This window comes from Erythrolamprus reginae, chromosome Z (genome assembly GCF_031021105.1).
Source record: "Erythrolamprus reginae isolate rEryReg1 chromosome Z, rEryReg1.hap1, whole genome shotgun sequence".
NCBI lineage: Eukaryota > Metazoa > Chordata > Lepidosauria > Squamata > Dipsadidae > Erythrolamprus > Erythrolamprus reginae.
The window spans coordinates 5806854-5819975 of NC_091963.1; the positions used below are offsets into that span (position 1 = coordinate 5806854).

A 13122-nucleotide genomic window follows, 5' to 3' on the forward strand; every position below is an offset into this window, starting at 1 on the left:
AAGATGCTCACACACGAGAGAGATTTTGCCGATTTTCAGCGACTGATTGATTTCCATATTTTATGTATTGCTCAATGCATCACCCTTGTTTTCCACTTATCTTTGTACTCCAGCATCCCCACAACATATTATCTTTCTTATTAAGTGGGTCATGGGGATGGGGTGCTGGTCGGGTGTAAGAACGAGGATGGCTGAAGAGAGTAGTGGTTGCAGCAGCATTCCTTGGGGGAGATGCTTTGTCTTGGTGCTTAAGGAACCAGGCTAGAAGTGGGAAATAGAGGTGGAAGCCAAGTAGAATTTTGGCCCCACCAGCAGGAGGCAGAGAGGTCTGGTCCCACCTTAGTCCCGTCATCTGAGCGACTTTGGAGTGATCATCAGGAGACCATGAGTTCTAATCTCGCCTTAGGCATTGACCAACAGGGCAACTTTGGGTCAATCATCAGGAGACAGAGTTCTAGTTCCCTTTTAGGCATGAAAAACCAACTAGGTAAGCTTGGGCCAATCCTAACACACACACACACACCCTCTAAGCCCAATCCACTTCACAAAATTGTTTTGGGGAAAATAGGATAAACATCTATTGGATATATTCCCAATCTATATCCTTTCTATCTGCCTGCCTGCCTGCCTGCCTGCCTGCCTGCCTGCCTGCCTGCCTGCCTGCCTGCCTGCCTGCCTGCCTGCCTGCCTGCCTGCCTGCCTGCCTGCCTGCCTGCCTGCCTGCCTGCCTGCCTGCCTATCTATCTATCTATCTATCTATCTATCTATCTATCTATCTATCTATCTATCTATCTATCTATCCCTATCTATCCCTATCTATCTATCTATCTATCTATCTATCTATCTATCTATCTATCTATATCCCTATCCATCTCTCTCTCTCTAATCTATCTATCTATCTATCTATCTATCTATCTATCTATCTATCTATCTATCTATCTATCTATCTATCTATTTATCAATCTATCCCTATCCATCTCTCTCTCTCTCTATTATGTATGTATGTATGTATCTATCTATCTATCTATCTATCTATCTATCTATCTATCTATCTATCATTTATTACATAAATATACAGTACAAATGAAAATTACAAAGGTGGGATAGAAATAAACAAATACTTGGCACTGTTTCGCTTTTGCCTAGGTTTTAACCCAACCTGGGATGAAACATTTGAGTTTGACATTGACGTACCTCAACTTGCCCTGGTCCGTTTTATGGTAGAAGATTTTGATGCCTCAACAAAAAACGATTTTATCGGGCAATTCACAGCCCCTTTCACAAGTCTGAAGCGAGGTGAGTTGTTTTTGTTTGTCTTGTTTTGTTTAGCTTTTTCATCCAGAATGCCACCATCGATTCAAAGGGGAAAGGGTTGTTTGACAGTCCGGTTTCAAAAATATTAATTTATTTAATTTTTAATCAAGTTTATATGGGCATCCTACGTCACGGAAAATGACTCTGGGTTGCAAGCAGCAATCTGATAAAACAGTAAATATAAAACAATTATATGGTCATATGGTGATCACAAAATTGTGAGATTCCACAACTGTTGTAAATATATCCTGGTTGCCAAGTGCCCAAATTTTGATCATGTGAGGACCCTGGAGATACTACAACTAAAATTAGTGTAAGGGATGTTCACACTCAGTCACTAAACTAATAGTAGTTGTTAATTGAAGATTATTGATTTAATGAAGTATAGTATGTACACTGCCCCCCCCCCCCCCAAAAATAAAGGAAACACTTAAACAACAGAACATAACTCCAAGTAAATAAAACTTCTGTGAAATCGAACTGTCCACTTAGGAAGCAACACTGATTGACAATCAATTTCACCTGCTGTCGTGCACATTCAACTTGGTACAGAACAAAGTATTCAATGAGAATATTTAATTCATTTATATATAGAATGTGTTGTTTGAGTGTTCCCTTTATTTTTTTTGAGCAGTATATATTCCATTAAACTGAAAGTTTACTGCAGATCTTGAGTGGAAATCTTCTCAGAAACTGAAAGAAAAGAATTGAGAGGCAAGTGAACCACGCGAGTGCAGCTCCGCATCAGCGGCAAGCACATGCGCGCACTTCTGCGAGATTTTGTTTCTGCGTATGCGCAGGAAGCAAAACCTCACGAGAGCACGCGCACAAGATTTCGGTGATTTTTTTTGCTTCCGCGCATGCACAGAATTAAAAAAATTGTAGAAATCTCACATGTGTGCGCATCCTCTAACAAGATTTTTCTTCCTGCGTATGCGCAAAAGCAATGCGCAGGAAGCAAAATCTTGCTGGGGCGCACGCACACTGGCAACATGAAGCTGCACACACCACTCTATTTTATCTACCGGTACGCAGTGTGGCCCATACCGGCTACCAGCCCAAAACTGAAATGAACGCATAAGATGTGAAATTAAGTGAAAGATTTTAGACTTTTCAATAATTTCTTCTGCCTGCTTCTCTAATTTATGATTTCTAGCTCTTCCAATTCCCAAAACTTGCCCAGAATGTTTTGCCCGTTGAGCAAGATTTTTACCTCACTGGGAAAAATCTCGCAAGGTAAAGGCGGATGGGAACAATGGGTATTGTAATTAAGCAAATGGGGAACATGGTTATTGTGAAGGTAGAGAAAGAATTCCAGCCAGAGTAAAGGTTTCTGTTTTAGAAGCATGTCGCCCTCTACTGTCCACAAAATGCAATTGCAACAACAGTTTTAAAAAATTGACAATAGAATAGAATAGAATAGAATAGAATAGAATTATTTATTGGACACACAAGAAATTTGCCTTTGGTGCATATGTTCTCAGTGTACATAAAAGTAAAATATGTTCATCAAGAATCATAAGGTACAACACTTAATGATTGTCATAGGGGTTAAATAGGCAATCAGGAAACAATCAATATTAATATAAATCATAAGGATACAAGCAATGAGTCACAAGCATGAGGACTTACAACTAGTCCTCATGCTTATGACTGTTGCAGCAACCCCACAATTAACAGCTTCCTTCCCTAACAATGGAAATTCGGTTCTCACTTGTGGTTGTAAGTACCTGTGGCATGTAAGCTACCTGCAATTAGTTTAAATTTCTTTTTAAAAGTTAAAAAGTATTTCTGATGATTCTGGGGAACAGCCCCAGCTATGGTAAGACTTTTGTTGTTGTAATTAATTATGTCTGAATTATTCTGAGTTCACTTTCAGGATATAGGTCAGTGTTTCTAAACCTTGGCTGCTTTAAAATGGCTGGTGAGCATTGTTGGACCCAACAATGGAAAATAGATAAAGCACCAGAAGAAAATATAGTAATTAAAAAAATATTGGACTGTGCGGAAATGGTCAGATTATCCCAAAAATTAGAGGGAAAGGAAGATTCAGATTATTATAAAATATGGGCAAAATTCTACGATTGGTTAAAGGAAAGAACAGCGAAGAATTAAATAAAAATTCAAGCAAAGCAACACGTCAAATAATAGAATTAAAAAACCAATATTATGTAAAAGAAGCAAAATTATCTGATTGAACACTCAAAAAAAAGTGGGGGGGGGAAACAAAATTAAAAAAAACAAAATAAATAAATAAAATGGCTGGTGAATTCTGAGTATTGGTGTTCACGCATCCTAAGGATGCTGTTGTTGGAAAAAAACAACCAACTATTAAGATCAGCAAAATAGTCAAAATTTCAGGGGTAGTAATACTGTAACAGTTTTCAGATCTTCCTTGGTGAATTAAAGGTGTATGATTATTACTGTGGAAGAAGCTAAACCTAATTGTCATCCTTTGCTTCTAAATTGCCCCTTGTAGCAGCCCTTTCTGCAAAGTAATTTTCAAGCACAGAAAACACAGGAATCTTGCGCGATCTATTGTTGATGTTGCAGTTGATTAGATCATTTTAATTTAGGTTTTCCGTTTGAGTTTTTGCAAATGTTACGGGAAAGTTCTAGTTTTGTAAGCCATCTAGAATCCATTCTGAGTAAGAAGTATTAAGGAAGATTATGGACTGTGTGGAAATGAATAGACTTACAATGAAAATTAAGGACAAAGAAAAATCGGAGTTTTACAAAATTTGGGGAAAATTTTATGAATGGGTTGAAAATAAAAACAATAACAAATAAAATAGTCAATGTAAGGTAAATTTAATGTAAGAGTGATAAAGAAATGAGAAATATAATTGATAGAACCCAGATGACAGAAAGAGAAAAGGAGGCAGTATTAATGCATTAATTAATAATTATTCACTATTAATCTGTTCTGCCGGCGTGTTTCAACAGGGTAATTAGTCCAGGAAGACACACACCACACGATAAAAGGAAAACCCAAAAGTTTTTATAAACAGAAAAACAGAAACAGCTCTCTTTTTAAATGTCAAAGGGATTTTCTGGTACACACAAGGCACAGGTTAAATGCAATCCAATTGCTCACCCAATAACTGGGAAATTGAGTCCAATTCTAAAGTCCAGAAAGTCTACACACAATTTTGAACAGCACAAAAACCACGATCTTGACGAAACAATGAATCAGATAAACTGCCATGAGGCTAAAACACCAAGCTGCACTTTTTATCTGTAGCTCTAATTACAGCAGCCCCACCCAACCACAGGTGGCCTCATTTTCTCTTGTAATAATCCTTCAGTTGTTGTCTCCTATGCATCACTCTATGCATGCATGGATGTGTCATTAATTCTTGTTCAGAATCCAGGGATGATACAGATGATTGATCTCCTCCTGGGCTGTCTGCCAAACTCCCCTCTTCCCTGTCACTCATGCTTCCTTGGTCAGAGGAGGCTTCATCGGCAGATTCCATTGGGAGCAAAACAGGCCTGCGGCATGTGGATGTTTCCCCCACATCCACCTGCACATTCCTTGGGGCAGGAGCTGGGCCAGAGCTAACCACAACATTAATCTATAAATTAAAATCTATTTTTAATTTAATTTTAAATCATGTGTTTTAAAATTAAATTAAAAATAGATTTGAAATGGAATTGAAGAGTTAAGAAATTGATTACTACAATTGACCAGTGATGGTGAACCTATAGCACAGGTGCCACAAGTGGCACACAGAGTCATATCTACTGGCATGCAAGCCATTATCCTCGCTTATCTCCAATGTGCATGCCTGTGCTGGCCAACTGATTTTTGGCTCACACAGAAGCTCTGGGAGGGTGTTTTTGGCTTCCAGGGACCCTCCAAGTGGTTGGGGGAGGGTGTTTTTACACTCCCCCAGCTCCAAACCTTTGGAGCCTGGCGAGGGCGAAACACGAGCCTACTGGGCCCACCAGAAGTTGGGAAACAGATCATTTCTGGCCTCCAGAGGGCCTCCAAGGGGCAGAGGAAGCTATTTTCACCCTCCCCAGGCATTGAATTATGGGTGTGGGCACTCGCGCATGCGTGATAGCATGAACGCATGCTCTTTCAGCACCCGAGGGAAAAAAGGTTCCCCATCACTGGTTTAGACTCTTGCTTTTTAAGTTAAAATTAGATATAGCTTTTCTTCTTAAGAGAGAATGAATGATTTTTTATTATTTTATATGAAATAGACTATACAAGTATATTGTTATTATTCATTGAAGATACATGTGCTGTTATATATGTATGGTTTTATGGTGGAAAAAATATTTTAGAAAATTAAAATTATTATTATTATTTTTTAAAAAGAATCCATTCAGTTCAGTGGCCAATAAATGATGATGGTGATAAATGTGACAATGATGACATCTTCCCATTAACACCTAGCGATCTATCCAAAAACACGAGCTGATACTTTACCAGCGAGTAAAAGATGCCAAAGAAATGAAAAATTAATGCTTCTTTTTCTCTTTCCCTCCTTCTCAAGGCTACCGTCACATTCACCTTTTGACAAAGAACGGAGACCAGTACCCGTCTGCCACACTCTTTGTGCATATCAGCATTTTGGACAATTGTTAAAAAGAAGAAACAAACTTCAGGGAATGTGCCAGGAATCTCTCTCTCTCTCTCTCTTTTTACATTTCTAGGCAGACTTTTGGTCCCCACTCTGGCAAAGAAAAACTCACCTCTTCGGAGGCAGTTGGTGGGTTCACATTCACACCTGAATGTTGAGTATTTGCATTGGTAAACAGCTAGAGAATATTAAAGTTGTGCTTTAACTTTTAATCCTAGTTGCTTTTCTAGGGTGACAGAAGCAGCCCATAATTCTCAGGAGCTCTTACTGGTGTTGTAGGAGTAGTAGCAATAAAGAGTAAATATGGAGGGCGTCGGGGGTGTGTGTGTGTTAAGTTTATTTCAAGGCAATCTGAATTACATTTGCACTTCGCCAAATTTTAGGTTTTTGTAGTAAGGCAGTTCAAAGGTCAGTGGGGAAAACATGTGTTAAATGAAGGACAATTGCTTTGCAAAAAGTGGGTGTCAGAAGAAAGAAATTGTTAGGAGAAAATATAAAGAAAAGCAAAAATGTGTAAAGCTAATTCTTGACTTACCACTACTTGTTTAGCAATCAAAGTTACAACTACGCTGAAAAAGTGATTGATGTCCAGTCCTCTTACTTATGACCATTGGAACATCCATGAATGATATGTCTTACAACCATGTCAAAAAAATCAGGGACAACTCACTTAACAATAGCCTTGCTTAGCAAGACAAATCCTGGCCTCAAGTGTAGTTATAAGTCAAGAACCTACCTATACATTGTTTTAATGGTTGCTTAAAATATTTGCCTTAAATATTTGTAATTAAAAATACTTCCTAAAAAAAAGACTCTCAAATTGAGAAAATGGGAAAAGGAACCTAACAGTGGTTTGATACACAGATGTGATCTTAGGATCTACCTATGGCAGTGATGGCGAACCTATGGCATGGGGGCCACAGGTGGCACGCAAAGTCATATCTTCTGGCACATGAGCCGTTGCCCTAGCTCAGCTCCAACGTGCATGTGTGTGCCAGCCAGCTGATTTTTGGCTCACACAGAGGCTCTGGAAGGGCATTTTTGGCTTCCAGAGAGCCTCCGGGGGAATGGGGGAGGGCGTTTTTACCCTCCCCTTGCTCAAGGGAAGCCTTCGGAATCTGGGGAGGATGAAACATGAACCTACTAGGCCCATCAGAAGTTGGGAAATAGGCCATTTCCAGCCTCCAGAAGACCTCTGGGGGTGGGGGAAGCTGTTTTCGCCCCCCCAGGCATTGAATTATGGGTGTGGGCACTCACACTTGCACGATAGTGCGCACACATACTCTTTCGGCACCCGAGGGAAAAAAGGTTCACCATCACTGACCTATGGGGTGATCAAAGTGCCTTTGCTTCTGTAATCTGCATTGCTAATCCCCATTGTTGCTAAACTCCATCGAAGATTTATTAATTATGTTTCATTGTTTTCCTTTTGAGGGAACTCTTAATTTGCTAATTCAGCACAGATGTTATGTCCAGAGGATTGTTAAGCTAAAGGTGAAGGCTTCCCCTGTCTAGTTATGTCTGTCATGAGAAAATCATGAGAAAAATTGTGATTAAGAAGGAAGTTACAGAGTTCCCTTAGCTAGAAATATTTTGGTGGACAGGACATGACCAGCTGATTTTCAGTAATGCTAATCATGACATCTTGGGTGGGGAACCAGAAGTGAAGAACCCTAGGGCAGTGATGGTGAACCTATGGCATGGGTGCCACAGGTGGCATGAGGAGACATACCTGATGGCACACGAGCCATTGCCCTCGCTCATCTCCAAGTACATGTGTGTGCCGTCCAGCTGATTTTTGGCTCACACAGAAGCTCTGGGAGGGTGATTTTGGCTTCCAGAGAGCCTCCAGGGGGAAGGGGGATGGCGTTTTACCCTCCCCTGGCTCCAGGGAAGCCTTTGGAGCCTGGGGCAGATGAAACACAAGCCTACTGGGCCCACCAGAAGTTGGGAAACAGGCCATTTCCAGCCTCCAGAGGGCCTCTGGAGGGTGGGGGGAGGTGTTTTTGCCCTCCCTAGGCAATGAATTATGAGTTTGGGCATGCGCGATAGCGTTTGCCCACGCTCTTTCAGCACTCAAGGGAAAAAAAGGTTGACCATCACTGCCCTAAGGGCAAACCTTCACTTCAGATACCTTATAATCTTAAAAATTTTGACATTCAGTATTTAATCCTGGCCATTTTTTGAGTTGCATTCACTGATTAATCTAGTCTAGCAGCTGATGGAATAGTTATGGGAATTTCCTAAAATATCTATGGAGATTCTTAGTCATCCAGGTCACAGCTGTCCCAAAGGTGCTTTTACAAGAGGCAACTTTTTTTTGTCTTTGCTTGAAGACGTTTCGCTTCTCGTTCAAGAAGCTTCATCAGTTCTGACCATTTGCCTTTTTAAAAAGCATATATGGGAGGACCCAGAAAATCTTTTGAGATAATCAACTTCAATTTTGAAGAACAATGTTATTTTTTCTCTAATCTTACTTCTTCCCTTTGCACATATATTCCCAATGGAGTTATATGAAATATTACTGGGTTCTTCTTCAGTGTGAATTGCAAATATTAACACATTCAACAGAAAGACCAAGTTGTGAACAGTTTTTTAAAATCTGATTTTTAAAAAAGGAAAATTGGAAAAGTTTGAAAAAGATTTATAGAAAATTGGACATGTGATTCCAGCATAATCTCTAAACCACTATTTTGAAATCCTGTTTAGAAATTCTGGCCACTTTAAGATAAGTGGACTTCAACTCCCACAATTCCCCAAACACTCTTTTGACTTGGCATCGCTTACCTATTTTCTTCCTTGAGTTTAAATCAGCAACAATAAGGACTAGTAACTTGACCAATCAGAACCTCAGGGTGCTTCTTATAAGGCCAATATTGTATGTTCTGTCATTTGCTGCATCAGCAAAGTAGTAGTACACTTATAGTTTTATTTTTATTTTATTTTTATAACTGCAAACTTTTTTGAAGAAAAAAATCATTAGCCATGTCCTCACACTGTGTATTTTGACTTCTGGCAGTTTTGTGGTTTGGGACCATAAACCGAATGGTAGTGGGTTAAATCCAGGCTTAGTTTCACTAGAGTACAAGTGAAATTAATAGTTTACTTCAAGTATGACGGAATCCAGCTAGTGGGTATTCGGCTGATAGCATTTTATTGGTAACGAGCTGTAATTTAGTTTAAACCTTGATTACAATTGCAAAATTGTTTCTGAAGGAAAATAAATTGTGAGATTGTTTGTCTCTGTAAATGTTTTGTACTTGGTGCAAATATATGCAGTAGTTTCCTAAGGAGTGTTTTATTCCAAATGCAACGGATCTGAATAGAAATTCAACTTTGGTTAACTAATGACTTAAAAGAAATTCTTCCGAATCCTTCGATGAATGTGTGAATGAACAGAGTTTTTAACAGTGATTTGATTACTGTGGTGTAATGAAATCTTTAATAAATTTGTTTTTTCTTTGAGCTGTTGAAAACTGGAATAATTCTAGAAAAAGATTCTAGAATTTCATATTCTTGAGTTTTGAGTCAACGTCCTTGCAAATACAGGCGAAATTCGAAAAATTTGAATATTGTGCAAAAGTTCACTTATTTCAGTAATGCAACTTAAAAGGCGAAATGCAATATATGTGAGGGACTCATTACATGCAAGGCGAGATAGTTCAAGCTGTGATTTGTCAAAATTGTGGTGGTTATGAGATACAGCTCAGGAAAACCCCAACTCTCCCATCTCAGAAAATTAGAATATTACATGGGCTTTTGAAAAGTATAAACATGCATATGTACTCAGTATTTCATTTGGGCCCCTTTTGCAGCAATTACTGCCTCAATGCAGGGTGGCATGGGAGCTATCAGCCTGTGGCATTGCTAAGGTGTTATGGGAGGCCAGGATGCTTCAATTGCGGCTTTCAGCCCTTCTGCACTGTTCGGTCTTATGTCTCTCATCTTTCTCCTGGCAATGCCCCATAAATTCTCTATGGGGTACAGGTCAGGCAAGTTTGCTGGCCAGTTAAGCACAGTAAATCCCACAGTCATTGAACCAGGTTTGATGCTTTTGGCAATGTGGGCAGGTGGCAAATCCTGCTGGAAAATTGAAGTCAGCATCCCCATAAAACTCGTTTGCGGAAGGAAGCATGAAGTGCAGTCAGGCGGTAGGGAAAGCAAGTAGGATGCTTGGCTGCATAGCTAGAGGTATAACAAGCAGGAAGAGGGAGATTATGATCCCGCTATATAGAGCGCTGGTGAGACCACATTTGGAATAATACTGTGTTCAGTTCTGGAGACCTCACCTACAAAAAGATATTGATAAAATTGAACGGGTCCAAAGACGGGCTACAAGAATGGTGGAAGGTCTTAAGCATAAAACGTATCAGGAAAGACTTAATGAACTCAATCTGTATAGTCTGGAGGACAGAAGGAAAAGGGGGGGGGACATGATCGAAACATTTAAATATATTAAAGGGTTAAATAAGGTTCAGGAGGGAAGTGTTTTTAATAGGAAAGTGAACACAAGAACAAGGGGACACAATCTGAAGTTAGCTGGGGGAAAGATCAAAAGCAACATGAGAAAATATTATTTCACTGAAAGAGTAGTAGATCCTTGGAACAAACTTCCAGCAGACGTGGTAGATAAATCCACAGTAACTGAATTTAAACATGCCTGGGAGAAACATATATCCATCCTAAGATAAAATACAGAAAATAGTATAAGGGCAGACAAGATGGACCATGAGGTCTTTTTCTGCCGTCAGACTTCTATGTTTCTATGTTTCTAAGTGCTCCAAAATCTCCTGGTAGAGGGCTGTGTTGACCCTGGACTTAATGAAGCACAGTGGACCAACACCAGGAGATGACATAGCTCCCCAAATCAACAAAGACTTTTGCATCTCATTTGGAAATCAAGGACCAGAGTATAGAGGAAGAATGGAGAGGCACACACTGCAAGATGCTTAAAGTCCAGTGTGAAGTTTCCACCGTCTGTGTTGATTTGGGGAGCCATGTCATCTGCTGGTGTTGGTCCAATGTGTTTCTCATATACACTGCTCAAAAAAATAAAGGGAACACTCAAATCAAACATCCTAGATCTGAATGAATGAAATATTCTCATTGAATACTTTGTTCTGTACAAATTTGAATGTGCACAACAGCACGTGAAATGGATTGTCCATCAGTGTTGCTTCCTAAGTGGACAGTTTGATTTCACAGAAGTTTGATTTACTTGGAGTTATATTGTATTGTTTAAGTGCTCCCTTTATCTTTTTTGAGCAGTATATTATGTTTCACTTTTTAAGTTGCGTTAATGAAATAAATGAACTTTTGCATGAGGTCCTAATTTTTCGAGTTTCACCTGCACGTACTCCAGGAAGGGTTTAAAAAAAAGAAATTCAAGATAGTAACCCACAGCTACAACTAAACTCTTAACTTTTATGCCTTTGTAGCTCTATCCCGACTTTCAAACTTTTCCGAATGTTGCTTGTGCAAAGTAATTTTTTGCTTATGGACCTCTGCTTTTATTAGAATTTTTTTGAAAGAAAAGTCTATTATCCAATTAATCTCCAGCTCAAAGCGGCAGGAAGCAAAGGTTGCTTTATGCGCAAATATGGCATGAAGGCAGATACAGTGCCTCTTCTTTCCTCGGCTAAGGTTCTGACCATCACTTTGCTGTGCCCCCCTGATGCCCCATATGAGAGAAGGAGGGGGAGAAGGGTCACTGGAGTGAAGGCAGCCTTCGCTTCCTGCTGCTTCGGGCTGGAGCTTAGGCCCATCCCACTTGGTGGAAGAACTAGACCAGCAATGGACAGATCCTTAGGGCAGAAGAGAAGCCACATCGGAAGACCGTCTTTAAGTGAACGGCCACCCGCCATCCACTCTCCAAGTGCAACTTTGCTGCGCTTGGCGCTTGCTTGAGGGTTAATTTGCACATGCGCAGATTCCTGGCCCCGCCACAGCCAGCCAGGGTGTCGCGAGAGGGGGAGGAGGGTTACCTAAACGGACGCCTCGGTTGGGGATGTCTATGTTCCTCAACCAGCCCCAGAGAATCGGCCATGGAGGCTTCTCCATGCACGCCGCCACTTTTATATTCTCAAGCCAGTTGAGAGAAGGGAGGGTGGGACCAGTCAGTGATGGGACAGGGAGCCACAGCAAGGGGCCCAATGAGCTGCATGCGGCTCCAGAGCTACAGGTTGCTGACCCCTGGACTAGTGGTAACAAACGTAAGTTGAGAGCGCCACCTGCTGACGAAAGGAAAATATACAAGTCTGAGAATAGTTGCCGTACATGAAAAACTGTGAAAATGTTTACTGGATTACATCTAACTATCCCATGACTACTGGAGACTCAAATACGAAAACAAGGAAATTGTTTAATTAAAAAGACCCCTCAATGTTACATTAGAAGATTGAATTTGTAAAGGAGGTGTAAAGAAGCTTTTGATAACTTTTGGGACTATTTAGACGGAAATGATTGTTTACTTATGGGATATAAAGAACTGTGATCTCTTGAAGGTCATTTTAGGACTGAATAAATGGTTCTTGGATTATTGGATTTTCTAAATCAAAATAAGATACTTTATTAGGAAGAAAGGAGTGGAACTTTGAAGGAGATGGCATTGCTTTTTTCAAAACACCAAGAACATCATGGAGAAAGGATTTAAGGAGATTATGGGGAAAAATGGAAAATACTATACAAGAGATGATGAGTAAAGACCAAAACACTCAGGAAAAGGAGGAGCCAACAGAAGAAATGGAGGAAAAGATTGAATTGAAGAACCAGTGAACAAAAGAAGACGACAAGGATAATGAAAATAACAGTGATTGATGAATTAAACCAAGGGGAAATATTTTAAAAGAGTTGAAAACAGAATTGGAGATACAGGAATATACAATGTTACAAATTTATATTGGATTGATACAAAACTGACTGTACTAAATTACATTTTAATCCAAACATTGGGAGAATGTATAAATTGTATAACTACTATCTCTTTACATAAAATTTGTTCCGTATAGGATTTGTATAATTCACAAACATGATTAATACTGAAAGAATCTTGATGATTATTGATGTTATTGGAGCAATATAAGATGTTAAAGTGAATAATTAATATAACGATAAGATTTTATTATAAATTAACGATGAGCATGTTGATTTTTTTTAAATTGGGCATTTAGAAATGATAGAAATAATGATGATGAATAAAGATATTGGAGGAAGC

General features: G+C 39.5%; 1 protein-coding gene across 2 annotated transcripts in view; it reads left to right on the plus strand.

Moving 5' to 3' along the window:
• PLCD1 (phospholipase C delta 1) overlaps window positions 1–9374 on the plus strand; it is an 80356-nt gene extending 70982 nt beyond the window's left edge. For both annotated transcript variants that reach the window (XM_070727160.1, XM_070727158.1), the window contains exons 14-15: window positions 1147–1296; window positions 5823–9374. In XM_070727160.1, the coding sequence (XP_070583261.1) occupies window positions 1147–1296; window positions 5823–5914 (242 nt within the window). In that variant the 3' untranslated portion in view covers window positions 5915–9374. The remainder of the gene's footprint in view (window positions 1–1146; window positions 1297–5822) is intronic.
• The last annotated feature ends 3748 nt before the right edge of the window (window positions 9375–13122 follow it).